At 37.1% G+C, this 22,999-nt stretch overlaps 1 protein-coding gene across 1 annotated transcript in view; it reads left to right on the top strand.

The window, feature by feature from the left end:
- Positions 1-22,999, top strand: part of LOC122810994 (signal-regulatory protein beta-1-like) — a 443,272-nt gene that overhangs the window by 105,155 nt on the left and 315,118 nt on the right. Inside the window, exon 3 of the mRNA XM_044082508.1 lies at positions 14,841-15,146. Coding sequence (XP_043938443.1) covers positions 14,841-15,146 — 306 coding nt within the window. The remainder of the gene's footprint in view (positions 1-14,840; positions 15,147-22,999) is intronic.

Raw genomic sequence — 22,999 nt, 5'->3', positions numbered from 1 at the left:
ACCATGCAAACAAGCTGCACGGTGCTTAAACTTTGGATTTATTTCATGAAAAAAACATTATTACATTTTTTTTTATTTTTATTGCTTTCCTCTTGCCTTACTGCTTCCATGCATGTAGGGCAAGAGTGCATACATTTGGAGGTGTGCACTAGAAAGCTGCTGCTTTCTAGCTGTTTGTGGTTTTTATTTTTATTTTTCAGTGACCGCGGACACTGAATTGTTAGCTATTTACATTTCAGTGCCTGCAGACAGACACTCGTTTACTATATAATATTAGAGCCAGGCTCTAATATTATATAATTTGACACTCATCTGTGTCAGAAAGTTCTATACAGCACTTTCAAAGTGAAGGGTGTGGGTTTCAAGTGCAGGCACTGCTGAAAGAAGCCCCCTGTGCTCATTCCCGGTTTGTGCCCATTTAGTCTAGATAGCAGCGAGCTTTTATGCATATGCAAGGCATGCTGCTATCCTAAACAGACATGAACCACTCCTTGCAAGAATACCCTTATTCTTGCATGGAGCTTCATGAATCCAGGGGAATAACAATCCCCAGTGGTGCAACCTAAATATAAACATGCTCTATGATAAAATGCAAAATGCATGCAAAGGTAAATGTAACACCAAACTGAATAACAAAGCCCTGTAGTGAACCCAAATATAAACAGGCTGTATAATAAAAGAAAAAAATGCATATAAAAGTAAATATAACACCAAACTAAATAACAACCCCCTGTAGTGAACCCAAATATAAACAGGCTGTATAATAAAAGGTAAAATGCATGTAAAAGTAAATATAATACCAAACTGAATAACAACCCCCTGTAGTGGAACCCAAATATAAACAGGCTGTACAATAAAATGTAAAATGAATGTAAAAGTAAATAGAACACCAAACTGAATAACAAACCCGTGTGGTGGAACCCAAAACAAAACAGCTCCATGATAAAAGGTAAAATGCATGTAAAAGTAAATATAACACCAAACTGAATAAGAAACCCATGTGGTGGAAAGCAAATATGAACAGTTTGTATAATAAAAGGTAAAATGCATATAAAAGTAAATATAACACCAAACCAAAAAACAAACCCCTGTACGGGAACCCAAATATGAACAGGCAGTATAATAAAAGGTAAAATGCATGTAAAAATAAACATAACACCAAACTGAATAAAAATCTCATGTGGTGAAACCCAAATATAAACATGCTCCATGTTAAAATGTAAAATGCATGAAAAAGTAAATGTAATACCAAGCGAATGACAAAGCCCTGTGGTAAACCTTAACATAAACAGGCTGTATAATAAAAGGTAGAATGCATGTAAAAGTAAATAAAACCCCAAACCAAGTAAGAAAGCCCAGTGGTGGAACCCAAATATAAACAGGCTGTATAATAAAAGGTAAAATGCATATAAAAGTAAACATAACACCAGACTGAATAACAAACCCCTGTGGTGGAACCCAAACCTAAACAGGCTGTATAATAAAAGGTAAAACGCACGTAAAAGTAAATATAACACCAAAATGAATAGCAAACCCCTGTGGTGGAATCCATATATAAGCAGTCTGTATAATAAAATAAAAAATGCATGTAAAAGTAAATATAACACCAAACCGAATAACAAACCCCTGCGGCGGAACCCAAATATGAACAGTATGTATAATAAAAGGCAAAATGCATGTAAAAGTAAATATAACACCAAACTGAATAACAAACCCCTGTATTGGAACCCAAATATGAATAGTATGTATAATAAAAGGTAAAATGCACGTAAAAGTAAATATAACTCCAAACAGAATAACAAACCCTTGTGGTGAAACCCAAATATAAACAGGGTCTATGATAAAAGGTAAAATGCATGTAAAACTAAATATAATACCAAACTGAATAACAAACGTCTGTGGTGAACCCAAATATAAACAGGCTGTAAATAAAAGGTAAAATGCATGTAAAAGTAAGTATAACATCAAACTGAGTAACAAAGCCCTGTGGTGGAACTCAAATATGAAGAGACTTTATAATAAAAGGTAAAATGCATGCAAAGGTAAATATAACAACAAACTGAATAGCAACCCCCTGTGGTGGAATCCATATATAAACAGGCCATATAATAAAAGGTAAAATGCACATAAATGTAAATATAACGTTAAACCAAATAACAATCCCCTGTGGTGGAACCCAAGTATGAACAGGCAGTATAATGAAAGGTAAAATGCATGTAATAGTAAACATAACACCAAACCAGATAACACACTGGTGTGGTGGAACCCAAATATATACAGTCTCCATGATGAAAGGTAAAATGCATGTAAAAGTACATGTAAAAACAAATGAATAACAAGGCCTTGCGGTGAACCCAAATATAAACAGGCTGTATAATAAAAGGTAAAATGCATATAAAAGTAAATATAACACCAAAATGAATAAGAACCCCCTGTGGTAGAACTCATATATAAACAGGCTGTATAATAAAAGGTAAAATGCATGTAAAAGTAAATATAACACCAAACAGAATAACAACCCCCTGTGGTGGAACCCAAACATTAACAGGCTGTATAATAAACTATAAAATGAATGTGAAAGCAAATGGAACACCAAACTGATTAACAAAGCCCTGTGGTGAACCTAAATATAAACAGGCTGTATAATAAAAGGCAAAACGTATGTAAAAGTAAATATAACATCAAACCGAATAACAAAGCCCTGTGGTGGAACCTAAATATAAAATACAGGCTCCGTGATAAAAGGTAAAATGCATGTAAAAGTAAATGTAATACCTAACGAATAACAAATCCCTGTGGTGGAATCCATATATAAACAGGCTGTATAATAAAAAGTAAAATGCATGTAAAAGTAAATATAACACCAAACTGAATAACAACCCCCTGAGGTGGAACCCAAATATAAACAGGCTGTATAATAAAAGGTAGAATGTGTACAAAAATAAATATAACACCAAACTGAATAATAAACCCCTGTGGTGGAACCCAAACATGAACAGGGTGTATAATAAAAGGTAAAATGCATGTAAAAGTGAATACAACACCAAACTGAATGACAACCCCCTGTGGTGGAACCCAAATATAAACAGGCTCCATTATTGTTGTTTGTTGTTTTACTTTCGGCTTTTCCCGGTTAGAGGTCGCCACAGTGGAAGTCCGGTCTGCTAATGATTGGCAGTCAATTTTTATGGTGCCTAGGTGCCAGCACGAAGCTCAACCTTCAACGTAGGCATGCCCATTCATGCATGTCTTTCGAACGCCACTCGACCACGGTGAGGACATGTAGACTCCACACAGAAGGCGCTCCAGCTGAGAATCGAATGGGAGAACCTCTTGCTGTGAGGCGACAACACTACCGATAAACAGGCTCTATGATGAAAGGTTAAATGCATGTAAAAGCAAATATAATACCAAACTGAATAACAAAGCTCTGTGGTGAACCCAAGTATAAACAGGCTGTAAATAAAAGGTAAAATTCATGTAAATGTAAATATAACACCAAACCAAGTAACAAATCCCTGTAGTGGAACCCAAATATAAACAGGCTGTATAATAAAAGGTAAAATACCTGTAAAAGTAAATATAGCACCAGACTGAATAACAAACCCCTGTGGTGAAACCCAACTCTAAACAGGCTGTATAATAAAAGGTAAAATGCATGTAAAAGTAAATATAACACTAAACCAAATAACAAAGCCCTGTGGTGGAATCCAAATATAAAACAGGCTGTATAATACAAAGTAAAATTAATGCAAAAGTAAATATAACACCAGACTGAATAACAGACCCCTGTGGTGGAACCCAAATATGAATAGGCAGTATAATAAAAGGTAAAATGCATGCAAAAGTAAGCATAACACCAAACTGAATAACAAACCGGTGTGGTGGAAAGCAAATATTAAACATGCTTCATGATAAAAGGTAAAATGCATGTAAAAATAAATGTAATAACAAACAAATAACAAAGCCCTGTGGTGAACCCAAATATAAACAGGCTGTATAATAAAAGGTAAACTGCATGTGAAAGTAAATATAACACCAAACTGAATAACAAAACCCTGTGGTGGAACACAAACATAAACAGGCTGTATAATAAAATGTAAAATGAATGTAAAAGTAAATAGAACACCAAACTAATTAACAGAGTCCTATGGTGAACCATATATAAACATGGTGTAAAATAAAAGGTAAAATGTATGTAAAAATATATATAACACCAAACCAAATAACAAACCCCTGTGGTGGACCTCAAATATAAACAGGCTCTATGATAAAAGGTAAAATGCATGAAAAAAGAAATATAATACCAAACTGAATAACAAAGCTCCGTGGTGAACCCAAATATAAACGGGTCTATATTATAACATTGAATTTTATAAAGTTCGAATGTTATAATATCGAACCAGTTTTGTCAAACGCTGAAAACAGTGAAGGTGCAGGACACTGAATTCTTTCCCAGGGAAAGAATTTGGTGGGCCATTGCTGTGGCTTCGCAATTTTCAGCGTTTGATATGTTGGAGCGTTACGGGTCGGGTTCAGGTAAGTGTGCGATTGTGTGTAGGTTAGGGTTAGGGGGCGGGTTAGTTGAGTTAGGGTTAGGGAGCGGGTCAGGTAAGTGTGCAGTTGTGTGGATGTTAGTGTTAGGGCACGGGTCAGGTAAGTGTACGATTGTGTGTAGGTTAGGGTTGGGGACGGGTTAAGTGAGTTAGGTTTAGGGCGCTGGTCAGATAAGTGTGTGGTTGCGTGTAGGTTAGGGTTAGGGGGCGGGTTAGGTGAGTTAGGGTTAGGGCACGGGTGAAGTGAGTGTCTGATAGTGACGGACCTTAGGATTAGGGTCAGGTTAAGGTAAGTGGATAGCTAGTAGTGTATGTAAAGTTTAGTTTAGGTTTAGGTGTAGGATTTTAAGTGCATGTGTGTGGATTGCTGTTTTTTGTGTGTGTTTGCGTTGTGTGTATGTTTCTCGGAATAGCAATTTTTTTCCCTGGGAAAGAAATCGCTATTCTGACTGTTCGATGTTTGCGGATTTCATTGTTTAGGGTTTGATATTATAACATTCAATCTTTGTAGATTTCACTGTTATAATATAGACCCCATATTAACAGGCTGTAACTAAAATGTAAAATGCATGTAAAAGTAAATATAACACCAAACCAAGTAACAAAGCCCTGTGGTGGTGCCCAAATATAATCAGAAAGTATAATAAAAGGTAAAATACATGGAAAAGTAAATATAACACCAAACTGAGTAACAAAGCCCTATGGTGGAACCCAAATATAAACAGGCTGTATAATAAAAGGTAAAATGCATGTAAAAGTAAATATAACACCAAACTGAATAACAAAGCCCTGTGTTGGAACCCAAATATAAACAGGCTCTATAATAAAAGGTAAAATGCATGAAAAAGTAAATATAACACCAGACTAAATAACAACCCCCTGTGGTGGAACCCAAATATAAAGAGGCTCTATAATAAAAGGTAAAATGCATGTAAAAGAAATGTAATACCAAACTGAATAACAAAGCCTTGTGGTGAACCCAAATATAAACAGGATGTATAATAAAAGGTAAAATGCATGTTGCTTGTCTTTTAGGCTTTTCCTGGTTAGGGGCCACCACAGCAGGACTCCTGTCTGCTAATGATTGGCAGTAGATTTTTATGGTGCCAAGTTGCCAGCCTGATGCCCAACCTTCAGCAAAGGTACACCCATTCACATATGTCTTTTGAACACCACTTGACTGCGGGGAGGACTTGCAGACTCCATACAGAAGGCACTGCAGCCAAGAATCAAACAGGAGAACTTCTTGCTGTGAGGCAACAACGTTACCACTGCACCACCATGGCTTAGTACATATAGCAACAAACTGAATAACAACCCCCTTTGGTGGAACCCATATTTAAACAGGCTCAATGATAAAAGGTAAAATGCATGTAAAAGTAACACCAAACTGAATAACAATCCCCTGTGGTGGAAACCAAATATAAACAGGCTGTATAATAAAAGGTAAAAAGCATGTAAAAGTAAGTATAACACCAAAGTGAATAGCAAACACCTGTGGTGGAATCCATATATAAACAAGATGTATGATAAAAGGTAAAATGTATGCAAAACTAAATGTGAACCTCTAGATGCAGGAAAACCTCTTGTATAAGTTACAAATGGAATTCCATGCCCTGATGAAATCATTCAAATCCAGATTTGAGGTAAAAATTGCCACCCAGCCAAAGGGCGGCAATAAAGCCTTCTTTAACCATGTTGGAAGCCTTAGAAACACACAGAGTTAATAGCAGTGCACAGAAACTGATGTGAATCCATACATTATCTTTTGCAACATAAATCTAACATGTTGGAGGGGTAGATATGTGTCATAGAGAATACCACCTCTTTGGAATTGTCTTTCTCTCCAAATAAAGCATGTGTTTCTTACACTTTCAAACAATGTAAATGAATGGATAGCGACAACATGCAAAAATTAGTAATAGCATAATGATAGCAGTGACAGGCACATACTTTATACTCCTGCAATTAAAGTAAAACAGTCCATCTAAACATGAATATGATTATGACCCTCAACTGTCATTATGATTAAAAAATGCACAGCACTGTAAAAACAACAACAAAAAACAATAGCAATCATATATGTTTATGTTACAAAATGCCGCATCTAAACATAAATGCATAGTACTCCAAAACAGAAAGATTGTCTCATAATTGAGTAAATTACAGATATAATCCCATCCAACCCCACCAGGCAGCCACAGCAGTTGAAGCTCTCTAATGTACCAACTAACCACACTGTGCATGATGGCAGTCAAAAGTAAGGTGTGAACAAAGGGTCAAAACAGAAATGCATAGCACCTCTCAACTTCGTTGCTCAAGACATGTGGAGAAGCCAAAATTTACTGCATGGACTAAAGGCTAAAACTGGGGACAGATTTTAAATATTGCTTTTATAAACTTAAAAAAGTTGCTGGAATAGCAGGTTTTGCACTGCCATGCATTTCTGTAAGCATATCAAATCTTAAATCAAAAATGTGTTCCACTATTTATTGAATGTAATTGCCAACCTGAAAAAACAAACCATATACATATAAAATGTGCAATGCTGATGCATGACTGTGACAAAAAACAATGTGCATAAATAGTCCACAATAATACTGCACATTCTGATGTTAAAGAAATAGCTAATATCCTAGGTTACAAACTTAGCTTGACTTTACTCTACCTAAATATATACATATTTCATGGATTCTACATTCACAGTGCCCTCCCCCCACTTTAATTATTATGGAACAAGTTCTCTCATCCCTTACAAATTCTAAGAACACCCCTTTCATAGATCCTGATAACACAATGGGTTGCCTGACTATCAGTGTCAAATATGGCCTGTCAAAACCCCTACTTAAACTCTTTAAGCATGTCCACTGGTAACATTTTTCATACCAGTAAAATATTGTAATGTTGTTACTCAAGAGTGACTCATCCATGGACCCTGATACATATAGACTCATTGCTTTCAATGGCCCATATGTAAAGCTATGGATCACATAATCTCGGGCCTTTCTAGCATGCTTTTATCTCCATATACCGCTCATTTTGATAGAGAGCAGAACTTAAAAACAAAAAATAAAGAAATAAAGAAAGAAAGAAAGATGTAAAGGATCAATGGCCTCACAAATCTTAGTTATCAAGAAAGATCCTTAGACCTCAAGACTGATACAGGGTATGTGCAGGGATGTGAGGAATAAAAAGGTACCAAAAACATGAACCCATGCATCCACTGGTTATCTCATTGATGGCCCCTTTTAGTGGGCTTTCACCCCATTGTATAGGACACAAATGGGTCAGTTGAACAAGAGAGGGCCTAATGATCAATAGATAACAGGGACTAAAAAATGGGTAACAGACAGCAAGAGCAAGAAAAGAAGTAACTAAATTAAAAGGAAGAAAAAAACAAGAAATGCCACAATCTGCCATTTGGCATCCCAATCTTTATACAATGCTGATGGGCAACAAATAAAGGCTGACCCTTGTGGATAATGACAAAAATAACAGGAGAGTAGCATGCAGCTAATACCAGAGTACCAAACTATGCAGAAATTTAACAGTAACACTGTTATGGAAACAATGCTGTAATAATTGATTAAACAAGGCTCAAATCTAGCAGTAATTCACAGTTCTGCCACAATGTTAATTAGTTACAGCAAAAGGAATGAGAAGAGTGATATGGTTTCAGAAATATTAATTGTTCTATTACATTATATTTGATTCACATATTTATTCTTTTTCGTTTGTGTATATACTTTTACTACTGTGTATATGGTAACCCGATGAAAAGTCAGCACCTGTTAGAGCAAGTCCTGAAACACAGAGACTGAATGGTTGAAAAAAATGAACTTACATTTAAATCCAAGATGGCCATTTCTCACAATATTTCCTCTTCTGTGAGGTATGGTGATCTCTGAGTTGGTATATATAAGTTCAGGGAAAGTTTAAAGGAGTGAAGAGGTGCACAAGATTTGCTCTTCTCCTGTTGTTTTGATCTTATTATTTGGCTTATCAGTACTCAGCATTTTGACTGCTAGCATTTCAGTACAAAGCCTGTGTAAACATTGTTTGTCAATGTGCTGTGTGTCATTTTAAGAAAGGTTCCCTGCTCTTTTTAATAAGTGTCATGAGGTCACTTACATTTATCTACCTGTGCTACCACCAACTCAGGCAGATGGGATCTTGGATTACTATCTCATCCAAAGGACATCACACTCAGAAGTGCAGGGTTCCCTAATGCTGCACTGCAGTGCTAATATAAAATGAATCCAGTCTCTTGTAGTGGGTAGAGCAGCCGCAGCCTTCTGACCTTCTAGTAGTAAAAGCACATGTGCTGTCTACTGAGTCAGTGACTCTGGACATATTTTGCATTGCATTTGGTGCCAATAGGGACTGCATTATCAATAGTTATTTAAATGGGACTAAACATTAGAGGCATTACTCTCAGCTATAGCACTGGGGTCCAAAGGAGGATGATTACAGCAGTATTTGCTATTTAGATCATGAAGTAACTGAAAACGATTTGCTTTTGAGCAGTCCCTAAACACAGCCATACTGACAGGGGAAGTGCCACCACTTTTAAGGGAAAGTTTTAGTAAAGTGGTCTAATCTAACAAGAGACGATGACACATATAGAGATGGGAAAAAAGGAGTAATATTTGTTAGGACAAGATCAAGAGCATTTTCATCTCTTTGTACAAATAGCTAACCATTATACTAAGGAGATAGCATTTATAATGACAAGGAATAATAGGGCATGCTTCCCTAGGGATTGTAAGATCTTCTAGTTAATCTATATAATTAGCTTAGTGTATACAATTAGCAGAGGATATGTGTATATACATTTTATTTATTTAAGTTTATTTAAAAATATTAAATTCACACATTTTGAACAATTACATAGGTACACATTAGCAGAGAAAATAAACCATTGCAAAATCTTTCATTATTTTCATGTATTACAGATTTATAATTGAAAACACAAAGACACTGGAACACAGACATGATGTGATACCTTTTATAGGACCAATACATATTTTTTTACAATTACTAGAGCTTTAGAGTAGGCAGTAGTCCTTCATCAGGAGTTATTAACTTATTGATGTTATATACATTGCTTAAATATCCATTTTTGCTTAGAAAGGGGAGTAGATCATTTATTTCCAATTGGCTGAAAACATACTTGAAAAGTGCTAGTGTAGAAAAAATGTGTAGGTTGGATCTTTCATGTCACTACACCTCACAGACAAGTGTATGTGTGTGTGTGTGTGTGTGTGTGTGTGTGTGTGTGTGTGTGTGTGTGTGTACGTGTCTACGTGTGTGTGCGTGTGTGTGCGTGTGTGTGTGTGTGTGTGTGTGTGTGCGCGTGTGTGTGTGTGTGTGTGTGTGTGTGTGTGTGTGTGTGTGTGTGTGTGTGTGTGTGTGTGTGTGTGTGTGTGTCTGAGACTGTAGATCAGGTCATGTCCTGCTATTAAAAAAAAAAAAAATCAACATTTGGCATGTTACATTAGAATTAGAGTTTATTTAGCATACACGGTAACACCCAGAGAAACTATTATGTTACTTAACTAGAAAATAAATTTGAAAGCAAAAGATGTGCAGAGATATGTTCGGGTTGGGGTTGGTATAATGGTTAAGCTTTTTACCTGATAGACACATGGTACAGAGTTTGATTCTCACCTTTGGAAGGGAAATTGGCTAGGTTTAAAGGGCACAAAAGGGTAACTAACCTAATAGTTATCTATAAGCCTATGAGCCTATGTGGGGGTGCAGGAGGATTGAACCCTGCAAAAAAGCAATGTTTACATTTTGCTTTCTCTGAGGTTATGATTGGAGCATCAGCAATGATATGCTGATATTGTTGTGATATTGCTGTTTTCAACAATTGGGAGTTTCACTTATCTTAAATATATATACATATATATATATATATATATATATATATATATCTGGGTCTACTATGTAATTTCGAAATACTGAAATCCAGAACTTCAGTATTTTGAAATTACACAGCCAAAATCTCAAAGTTCTGAAATCGGCAGAAGAGCAAAATTCAAAATCCCGAAGCACGGAGATGTTGAATTTCCACTTCCGCTGGTGGGGTGTGTGGATGTATGGGTTGAATTTAGGTAAGTTTGTGTGTGTAATTGTGTTGGATAGGGTCTTTAGTGTGTGTAAGTGTGTGTTGTGACTGTGATGTGAGTGTGTGTGTGCATGTGTGTGTGTGTGTGTGTGTGTGTGTGTGTGTGTGTGTGTGTGTGTGTGTGTGTGTGTGTTTCGTTTGTGTAATCTCTGAGTTAGAATATATAAGTGGGGGGGTGGTCTCAGGCTCCCATATGGGGGGTGTAGGGGGGCTTGCCCACTGCTTATCTATAGTGTAGATGCATTTATTTGATTGTGGGGGGAGTTTTGTGTTTGTGTGTACTGTATGTGTAGCGTAGCTTCAGGATTTTGAATTTCGCTGTTGTGTGTTTTCGGAATTGTGAGTCGTGCTTAGGTTTTCGGCTATGTAATTTCGAAATACTGAAATTCGGGAATTCAGTATTTTGAGATTTCATAGTGGACCCATATATATATATATATATATATATATATATATATATATATATATTTATATATGGATCTACTTCATATGGTTGACATTTCAGAATGGCTGAGACCATATGATTAACATTCAAAATGTCGACCATAGAATAAAAAATAAAAAGCAAAAAAAAACTTACCTTCACGTTGCTAGCAGAGAGGGCTATGCTGCTACCCCTATAAGCCACAGAACATAAATATACCAACTCCAAAGATTGAAATCTTTCCATTCCACACTGTACGTAGATGCCAGTACCGCATGGTCAACATTTCGAATGTCAATCATTTGGTCTCGGCTATATGAATGTCAACATTCTGAAAAAGGGAACCCATATATGTATATATATATATATATATATATATATATATATATATATATACATATATATATATATATATATATATATATATATATATATATATATATATATATATATATATATAAATATATGGATCCCATCACCTGATCAAAGTTACAAAAATTCAAAATTCATATGGTCAAGGTGATATGATCAAAGGTTTGAAATTTTAAAAATAAAATTAAATTAAATAAAATAAAAAAAATAAAAACATTTCTTTTTTCGAACCCCCTGCCCTCCCCACCCTTGCAAATTAAATATATCTAGTCCAAGATCGCACTACAGTGAAGAAAAGGGTAAATTTCCCAATCCGTGCTGTACCGCAGTCTTCATTCAAAACTTCGATTATATGTTCTCGACCATATAAATTTTGAAGATTTGAAACTTTGATAAAGTGATAGGGAGCTATATATATATATATATATATATATATATATATATATATATATATATATATATGGGTCTACTTCTTTTGGCCTAACTTTCATTTGCCCGACACTCATTTTCCTGACCCCATTTCACTGAAATTTCATTTGCCTGAAACTTCATTTGACCGACAAGTATTATTAGCAAGAAAATGGAATATGCCCCCTTCCCCACTGTAGTGCGAACCTGGAGTTAGAATATATAGTTAGGGGTGGGGTGGGAATCGAAGCACCCCACAACGGGGGTGTGGGGGCGAAGCCCCCCACTTCATTTCATATGATATTGTTAACTTTTGATGTAATATTGCTTAGTAAAAGAAAAGTAAGTGGGGGCTTACCCCCCACACCCCCCATTGTGGGGGGCTGTGCCCCCCACACCCCCCCTAACTATATATTCTAACTCCAGGGTTGCACTACAGTGGGGAAGGGGGCATATTCCATTTTCTTGCTAATAATACTTGTCGGGCAAATGAAGTGCCGGGCAAATGAAATTTCAGTCATTTGGTCTCGGGCAAATGGGTGTTCGGCAAATGGGAGTTAGGTCAAAAGAAGTAGACCCATATATATATATATATATATATATATATATATATATATATATATTGGGGGGGTCTACTTCAAATGACCCACAACTCAAAATACTGAATTTTATTTGATTGAGACCACAATACCTACCTTATTTTCGAAATACTAAAAACTCATTTGACTGTTTCATTATTCTGAAATGTTACAATGCTGAATTTTAAAATACTGAATTTTAAGCTGTATATGTGATGTGTGTTTCCCTTCACCTATGACTTGATTGTGATTAAAAGTATTACTGTAAATTAAAGTGTTGACTGTCAGAATACTGACAGTAGCGTAGAAAGTAATGTTGCAATATTTCTAAATGTGGGTATGTCTCTTTACATTTTTATGTGAAGTATCTAAAGTAATATGGTGGATGTTTTGTGCATTCCCAGTAGTAGTGGCAGCATGTAGAGTACTGTAAAGTAAGTTAAAGCTATATTCCCTTTTCCCCACTGTAGTGCGATCCTGGATATAGTATATATAGTTGGGGGATGGGGGGCATAGCCCCCACTTAGTTTGGTTTTACATTGGCTGGTTTCTGTTAAGAGGGTAAGTAAGTAGTTTTTAAGTTTTGGAAAGAGTTAGTCGTTGGTGTTGTAAGTGTGCATGCCAATGGCTTAAAATTCAGTGTTTTGAAATTCAGCATTGTAAGCTTTCAGTATAATGAGATTCAGTCAAATGAGTTTTCAGTATTTTGAAAAATAGTTATTGTGGTCTCAGTCAAATTAAATTCAGTACTTTGAGTTTTCTGTCATGTGAAGGAGACCCCCACACACACACACACACACACACACACACACATATATATATATATATATATATATATATATATATATATTCACTTCAGAATCTCAAAAGCCCAAAATTTGAATTTCAAAAGACTGAGACCAAAATCTTGAAAGTTCGAATGACTGAAAACTCAAAATACTGAATCTCAGAATACTGAAATCACACAGAATACCAACAATTACTATATTCCAGCAGAAGTAGATACAGAAACAAATATAAGACAAACATATTACTTTTCTCCAAGTATAAGCAGGGAGGGCAAGACCCCCTGCATCCCCCCATGTGGGAGGGTTGTGCCCCCTCACCCCCTGCTACTTAAATTTATCAACTCAGAGATCGCACTTCACTACACTAACATGAGTTATGTTGTAGTATAGCACATTAGAAGGGAACATGACTAAGGTTACAACAGGCAGTCATGAAACATGTAATGGTATGTTTGCCATTTTTTTCTGTGGAGTGTGATCTCGGAGTTGATATATTTAAGTAGCAGCGGGTGTGGGGAGCACGTCCTCCCACATGGTGGGTGCAGGGGGTCTGCTTATACTTGGAGAAATGGTAAATGGTTTGACTTTTATTTGTTTGTGTATGTAGTTGTGCTGGAATATACTAAGTGTTGGTATCCTGTGTGTTTTCAGTATACACAAATGTGTATAGTGTGCACACGTGTGTGTGTGTGTGTGTGTGTGTGTGTGTGTGTGTGTGTGTGTGTGTGTGTGTGTGTGTGTGTGTGTGTGTGTGCGTGTGTCTGACACTTATCAGAGAGGATTGAAGCTCAAAGCAGGTAATGTGCTGCTTCTTGCAGTCCATGGCATAGGCTCCCCCCTCCGTTTGCCAACTGTGCGAATCTGAGCAAATCACTTGACTAGAAAATGCTACTGTGTTGTCTCTGAAAGGGGATGCTTGTGTTCAGTGGTTTTATCTGATTAACACATATGCATATGTGCTATATTGAGGGATATCTGATTAACACATATGCATATGTGCTATATTGAGGAATATCTGATTAACACATATGCATATGTGCTATACTGAGCGATACATGAACTCTTGTAATTTTTTATTTACAAAAAATAGATGTGTGCCTGTGTGTGTGTGTGTGTGTGTGTGTGTGTGTGTTTGTGTGTGTGTGTGTGTATACAGTTGAACATTTTGCAATAGTCAGTTCAATAGGAAATAACACCTTACAATGATCCTTATAAAATACCTATCAAACATAAAGAAAGTTGAATTTATGTAGCACTGCCTTCAAACATACAAACATAAAGTTTATTATACAAAGCATTATGACTGGGACTTTGATCATAACCCCTTATTTTGTGTTTCAGACATTTGTCACAACATTTGACGTGTGCGGGACAGAGGAATAATTAAACACAAACAGCAATTTTTCAGTGTGTTATGGTCTATTTCTAAATTTTAAAAACATAATGAGTATTATATAACTGATGTCATAATCAGATTGGGTCATCCACCATAAGTAACTTTATGTCAAACCTGCAGTTAGTGATTCCAGATTTACTGTTTCAGTTCAGTGTACTAATTATTAACATTTCATATTGTTTAAGGAGCACCTTCTCATCCCTCAGTTTATGGACCAGGAGCGAGAGCTCTGCTTAATACAAATGTGACATTAACCTGTACAGCATCGGGTTTTTATCCTTCAAATATCAGTGTTACCTGGTGGAAGAATGACACCGAGCTTCCTATTCCTAAAACAGATGTAAATTTAAATGGAGAAGACAAGACATATCGAGTACAGAGCAACATCACTGTTCTAGCAGAAATAGATTCATCTGTCACCTGTAAAATTAATCACACAGCATTGGACACAGCTATACATTCAGTTTTCAACATAAATGACATTGTAAAAGGTAAGGTGTTTTACTATTAATATTATTATTTTATGAAAAACAAAATCAGTATATCAAAGAAAATGAACAACAGCACCTGTAATATTATTTGGTTTGAATATACTGTGTATGTTATGGGAAAATAAATATTTTTGCATTTGTTTATTTGCAGGTGTACAAACTGAGAGATTTGCATTGTAAACCATTTCCCTTTTTTTACCTTCTGGATGATTGGTGAGATAAATAATGTTAGGCAAAGAGCAAGTAGAACAGATTTAATGGATGAGTCTATTGTCTGTAAAGATCCTATGAAAAAGACAATGCTCCTGACAACTCTAAAATTCTCGGTATAGTTATTCAAGAAGCTGAGGATTCAGCAAAATTTACAAGGAAATAAAAAGAAAGGAAGAAGTTCAGAGAATTCAGTAAATTTAGAAGGAAATAAAAAGTAAGAAAGGAAGACGTTCACAAAAATAACAAGGAAGAAAAAGAAACTGATAAATATCTGTAAATTCAAGAGAATACTCAATAAAAATTATATTACTTTGCTATGTAACACACACATTACAGGGATGAAAATATTTTTTTTTTATCAGAAAGCCTTCAGTCTACAGAAAAAAGGCAGTATTGTGTTTCAAAAGAGAAGGTAGGGGAAAAATGGCATGGGGTAGGTGAAAAGGAAGAATTGAAAACTGAATGTGTAAGAAAAAAGGCAAGAAAGACTGATGTTGACAACATGGTTTCAGCTTTCAATGTACAAAGCCAGTTGGATGAGAATTGTTTGCATGGAAATTTAATACACATTGAAAACAGTGTGATTAATAAGACTAATGGTGATGAAGATCATTGCATTGTAACAACTGAAAGAGCAGATATTACTGAGTTTGAAGTTGAAGCGTCTTCAGATCTGGTCAGAAAATATATTCTTGCAACTGGAGACTCAATAATTAGAGGAAGTGATACTTACATTTGCAAAGAAGATAATGGACATCTAATAGTGTTATGCTTGCCAGGAGCAAAAATAGAGAATGTAAGTCAAGCCTTACAATGACTTAATGTGTACAGCCCTGTTTTTATTCATGTCATTACAAATTATCTCATCGACAAGGGCTCTCTGACTCTCTGTGAGTAGAGAACTTGTGGCCCTCTTAGATAGCATAGTTTGTACAGATGTTAGGATATAGTGGGTAAATATCTACATGAAAAAATGTCATGTTTTAAAAAAATGGAAATATGTAAAGCATCAAAGCCTAATTTTGGGCACGCGTGCTCATACAGGATGGTGCACATTTGTCAAGATCAGGGAACAGAACTTTTGCAGCAGATATTGTGCACTACTTGAGAAACACAAGGCAGGATTTTTGCGAGGTTGAAAATTTAACAGTTCACAGATAGCAACATTAGATACATCTCTGATGGTTGTTAATGCTAGGAGCATTAATAATAAAGTTTTTTTTTAGAACATTCGCTGTGTTCCCCCACTAATTTATGCTTCTTATTGTTTGTGAAACACGGTTAAAGGGCAATGTCTGGAAATCAGTTCCATCAAGGTATAAATGTTTTTACAGTAACAGACATTCTAACATTGGACAGGGGTAATCGAAGAGATACTGTATGCATGGGCAAAAATCCATGCCATTCTCTTGCCCCTGGGAACCATATAATGTGCTCATGGGTTCATAGATAGGTACTAGGCTATCGGCCCAAGGGCCTAAGTAAGCCTAGCCAACAAAGTTCCCTGGCTTATGCCAACCCAAGAAAGTTAATTTCCTGTGCCCCTGTAAAATTGGTTACACATAGTGCCCCGTGTAAAATTGGTTATATTGGCTAGGCTAGTAAGAGCCCTTAAGCCATTAGCCTAGTCATCTCCTATGAACAAAAAAATCAGGTGGAGGTGTTATGATAGGGATTACAGATAGTTACGAGACTGGACATTATTACATGTTCAACGATAATACTAATACTATAAATTGTGTAACTGTGACATTAAAGACAATCCTGGAACATATAACAATTGTTAGAATGTATATACCACCAAAGTCAAATGCTGATGATATACAAGAATTCAGACATTTGTTGCATGAGAAACAAGAGGGAAAATAATTGTGACTGGGAAATTAAATTTACCAGAAACAGACTGGAATAACATTGCTTCAACAACATTAATAAGGAAATGTTTCACAACATATGTTCAAAAACAATTGCTTGAGATTGTAAAAAAAATGAAAGAAGAGAGAAAAGAACATAATAGGTATTGTTTGTATTCCTAAATAAATTAGTTACTTCAAGTCAAGTTTTACCACCATTGAAGTGCAGTGACCATGGGGTTACAAAGGATAAGTTGTTGACATATAATGCTGCCAAACTGAAATCTAAAGCAATACACAGCAGATTAATTATAGATTATATGGAAGCAAAACTGTCCCTATGAAAAACTAATTGAAGTGTTGTGTGCAGTGGAAAAAAATGGAGAAGGAATGCGGAGAGTTTTGAAAGAAAAATTGTTTGAGTCCAAATAATAATAAAAAAAAATATTTAACATCAGGATCACATACACTGTCGGGGGATATATTTCCATAAGAATAAGATACCTGATTAAACTCAAGAGGTAACAGTATCCAACCTCAATGGCAAATCTCACCTCCAGGGAGTTTTATCAAGGCAAGATAGTTTAGTAAATAACACAGATAAAGGGGATTTAAGCAAAGCAAAAATATTAACAGTATGTCCAAACTTAAACTATATCTTAAGGATGTGGACTGATTCCAATCATAACATATGTAACAACTATATGTTATATGACTACTAGATGTGGATTGACCATGATGGTAAGTACGTGTGCGTGTGTGTGTGTGTGTGGGGGGGGTAAAACAGGGATACTAGGCTATAGTCAGAGTTTAGCTTCAAGGACTTGTCTTTACGGAATGCAGTGATCCCTACTGCAATTGGACATATATCTCTGTATAGCCAAACTAAACGGAGAACAGAGGAATGCAAGCCTCTGCAATTTAAACAATTAAACAAAAAAAATAAATAAATAAACTAGTCAATGCAACTTTACTTGTTTTTGGGTAGGGAATCATACAAAACATTAGCTTAATGCTTCTTGTTACAATGCTCTCAGCAGTACTACCCAAAATAGTTGAATAAAAAATAAATGACAGATGAACAAGGTGAAAGTCCTTGAGTGTCAGCAGTCTGAAAAAAAAAAAAAAACACTGTGTAGCGTAACCTTGATCTCTGTTTCCTGCAGTAAATCATTGTGCTGAGTGATTTCTAAGTGTGCACTGGCAATTATTTATCTCTTTTGGAAGATTTATCCCTTCCTTGGTTTGGTGCAGATGTGGAGTTGGTATATATGACTTTGGGGAATGCTTGGTGGGGATTGAGCCCCCTCTGAAAAGCATTTAAAGGTAATTTTTTTCCCTTCTGCTTTTTGGGCATTATTTTTCACCATTTCTGATTGTTGTGGTTGTGGAAATCAGTGCTTCATAGTAGAACCAGATCTTTCATTGTTTAAATAACAGGAAAAGTTCCACTTCCTAGAATACTTTCACTAAGAGGTTGAGAGATATGGGATGAAGTTAATGAAAAGACTCATTACCCATAAGCCTGATCAGCCTAATCTGTGAGGCTATGCAAAGAATAATCATGGACTTTATAAACAAAGATATAGGAGACCTCCAGACCCTTGACCCAACACAATTCGGCTTTGTTAAAGGGAGATCCTGCCTCTTAAACTTGGTGGATTTCTTTGAGATGGTCACCAAAGCCCTGGACAAAAGCAAATCTATGCATACAGCCTACCTGGACCTGGGCAAGGCCTTTGATACTATTTCCCTCTCAGACATCATTGATAAACTCACCCAGCTGGATTAGTAATGGAGAAGTTGAAGAAATAGAAACTGAGATTATGAAGTACATGCAAAATGAAGGCTTGAATGTAGAAAATCTATCTCAAAAAAATCACAGCAGGCAAGAACAATGGACACACAAATTAAGGAGCAACCAGTGGGATGGGAAGCAACAGGTCAGTTGCCATATGAAGATATTTTGGAACTTTTCACAGGAAACCAGTATAAACATTCACTTGAAGTTGGACAGCAAGGGAAGGAACAGGAACCGGTGGCAGCTCTGATACAGTTAATGTTAAGGAGTGATAGGCTAGTGAGTTCCCATGTGACAGAGCAACGAATGAGACAGGATGAAATTAAAGAGAATGTGTCACAGGAGGATGCAATAGATCTTTCTATAGAATGCCCACAGGAAATGGAAAACAAAAAATGTGCCCTCAGTTTATAAAAAAATGAGCTAAGAGAAGAGTTGCTTGGTTTACTACAGATAGATAAACATATTAAGATCAATGAAAGAAATAGAATGCAGATGGTCAATAAAACCCAAAAAGATAGAAATTTGATAAAACAAATGAACACACTAATCAGGACTGTCCATAGAGATACATGTGATATAACATAAATAAACAGGATATATTACAGTGCAGCTAAATTAATAACAGAAAAAATTCTACCACAAGAACACAGGGTAGTGAGGAAAAGGAAGGGGAGAAATTGAATACCAGCATGGAAGTATTGAATAGAAAAAAACTATAAAGCAATTAGGACAAGAAGTGTCACTGTTAGAAGAGTATAGAAAAGGGAACAGATCAACAAAAATACTCATAACAAAGTTTGCAGATGACTGCAAACTGGGAGCCATTATTGAATCCCCAAATGATGTCAATACTCTACAAAAGGGCCTTACAGAAACAGATGCTTGGTGCCAGAGCCATGGGCTCAAGCTCAATGCCAAGAAATGTATAGTTTTCCCCTTTGGGAAAAAAAACATGTATCCATGAATTACCATATAGGTGGTAGTACACTAAACACTGAAAGTGTGATAAGAGACTTAGGGACACAGGTGGACAGTGGTCTCACCTTCAATAACACATTGCCACAACAGTCAGGAAATCTTTCTATGTGGTACACCTCAACACTAAGGGCTTTTCATCCAGAAAAATGGAGGTCATTGTCCCCTGTACTCATCCCTCATTAGACCCATTATAGAATACAATGCCCCATTTGGTATGTACCTCTGAAGACATCTGCAACAACTGAAAAGGCTGCAGAAATGCCTCACTAAAAGAATCACGGGCCTAAAGCAGATGCCCTATGCTGACCGCCTTAAAAAACTCCAGCTATACTCTGTTGCATATCATCTACTCCAAGGCCATCTCTGCTTAACATACAAAGCCATGTCAAACCCAGAGCTGTTGGACATGCTACACTTAAAGAAATCCCAATCCCTCAGAGCCACATACTCCAGGGATCTAAACTTTGTCATCACAATAAACAAAACATGCTGGAGGGATAGGTTCCTGACCCAGAGTCTCCCCAGACTCTGGAATAGGTTCATAGGTTCATAGGTTCATAGGTTCATACTAGGCTATCTGCCCGAGGGCATTTACAAGCCTAGCCCATAGTTTTGTGGCTTACGCCACCCCTTTAGTATGGGGAACTATACCCATTATTTTGCTGTGCCTCTGTCGAGCAGTGACACTGAGGTAATCCCTGGGGTATATCTGCGATCTCCCATCCATTGGTCAAGATTTCTCTTGAACAAGGCCAGCGAGGTGCTCTGCCTCACATATACCGGGATTTTATTCCACAGCATAGGGAGTCTTTGGGTGATGAATCTATCCCTCCAGCACGTCCTATTAATAGCCGTGTCGAGGTTTAAGTCTCCCGCCCTTGTGGCTCTGACGGATCTAGATTTTTGAGGTGAAGCATATTCATCAAATCTGGGTTTGACATGGCCTTGTATGTTAGGCAAAGGTCACCTCTGAGCAAGTGTTTACTGAATAGAACTGGAGTTCTTTCAGTCGGGCAGCATAGGACAGATGTTTGAGACCCTTTATCCTTTTGGTGAGGAACTTTGTGGCCTCTCCAGCTGCTGCAAGTGTCGGGTCAGATACATTCCGAATGGGGCATTGTACTCAATCATTGGTCTGATGAGTGATGAGTATAGGGAGACTATGACCTCCCTTGATCTAGATGAGAATCCCTTCATGATAAGGTGGGCAATGTAGAAGGTCTTCCTAACTACTTTAGCTACATGGGTGTCGAATGACAGACTACTATCAACCTGGGTCCCCAGGTCCCTGATAACTTCTTCTGTGCTCAGTGGATTGCCACCTATTTGGTAGCTAGGGGTAACCTTGTTTTTCCCGAAGGGTATGACTATGCAGTTTTTGGCATTTAACTTTAGGCCATGGCTCTGGCACCAGTTATCCGTTTCTGTGAGACCCTTCTGAAGGATATCTGTGTCAGATGTGTTTTCTACTATGGCCCAGTTTGCAGTCATCTGCAAACTTTGTCAGCCATAACCCTCCTGTGTTTGCTTGTACTTCGGAAAAGTAGATGCCAAACAAGAGTGGGCCCAGGACTGAGCCCTGTGGTACACCACTTGTGACAGGCTTTGAGTCTGACATGGTGCCAGCAACTCTGACCCTGTGGGTTCTGTCACTCAGCCAGTTTGCAACCCATCTTGTGATGTATGGGTTAACATTTAAGCTGATGAGTTTTTCAATGATACCCGAGTGGGGTATTGTATCAAGGCCTTCGCCAGATCGAGGTAGGCTGTATGGACTGCCTTTCCTCATCAATGGCTTTGGTGACTGTTTCAAAAAGTCAACCAAGTTTAGAAGGCATGATCTGCCTTTGACAAAGCCAAACTGGGATGGATCCAAAGTCTGCAAATTCCCTATGTCTTTATTTATGAGGTCCATTATGATCCTCTCCATGGCTTTGCAGATAAGGCTTGTCAAGCTAATGGGCCGGTAATTTCCAGGGTCGGTGGAGGCACCGCCTTTGTGAAGTGGGACCACAGTTGCAGTGCGCCACTCCCTGGGTACGTATCCAGAGGTAAGACTATGATTATACAGCTGTCCTAGCTGTGGGTTTAATTCCTCGTTGAGTTCGTGGAGCACACAGCCGGGGACACCATCAGGTCCCATGGATGCTGTGTTTTTTGCTTTGGAGAGAGCAGTTCTCACTTGGGCGTTGGAGATGTTTGGGGGCTGCAATCGCTTGGTATAGATATCTCTCCTTTTGGGGGGGAGGGGGGAGAGAAGTTTGCACTAAACCTGTCAGCCAGTATGTTGGCAATGTCTGTAGGATCAGTAATCTTCACATCATTTTGAACTAGTTCTGAGCATATCTGGGAGTTTCCTCCCAGGTTTCTAACATAGCTAAAGAAGGCCTTATGATAGACTGCCCATACATGTCAAGCAGAGCACCTCTTTGGCCCTCTTCAAAAGGAACCTTGCTGACTGGATGGGAGAAAGGAAATTCACCCCAGGGATCACATTAGTCGCCCTGCTAGACAGGGGTCCAGGGAAGTAAATAGTGTGGGAAGAAATAGCCAGGGAATTGTTATAGCTAGGCTTGTATAGGCCCTAGGGCCGATAGCCTAGTATCAACCTATGAACCTATAAAGATTGATGTGATGAAAGCATGTGCAGTATTGTAATGGATCAGGATTTTATCATGCAATATTGCAAACAATAAACTAAAAATATTAGCACAAGCAGAAAAACGTAGGAGATACAGAGATAAATATAAAGGAAAAGTACAAAATAAGCAATTTATTGATGACCCTAAACAGTTCTATAAATAATTGGAAAGTAAGGTAAAAGGAACTGAAAGACCACCGAAAAAAGAAGAAATAGATACATTTTGGAGAAATATTAATGAAGATCCTGTGGAACATAACAAAGATGCTAAAAGGGCAGAAGTACAAGAAAGAATAAAAAGTTTAAAGGTGCAGGATATGAAATGGGATGAAATAGCAGCCGGAGAGATTGAAACAAAGTTAAG

This window comes from Protopterus annectens, chromosome 9.part0 (genome assembly GCF_019279795.1).
Source record: "Protopterus annectens isolate FY-2018-M chromosome 9.part0, PAN1.0, whole genome shotgun sequence".
Taxonomy (NCBI): Eukaryota; Metazoa; Chordata; order Ceratodontiformes; family Protopteridae; genus Protopterus; species Protopterus annectens.
Note: the sequence above shows the minus strand (reverse complement) of the source record. Positions and strands in the feature narration are given on the sequence as shown.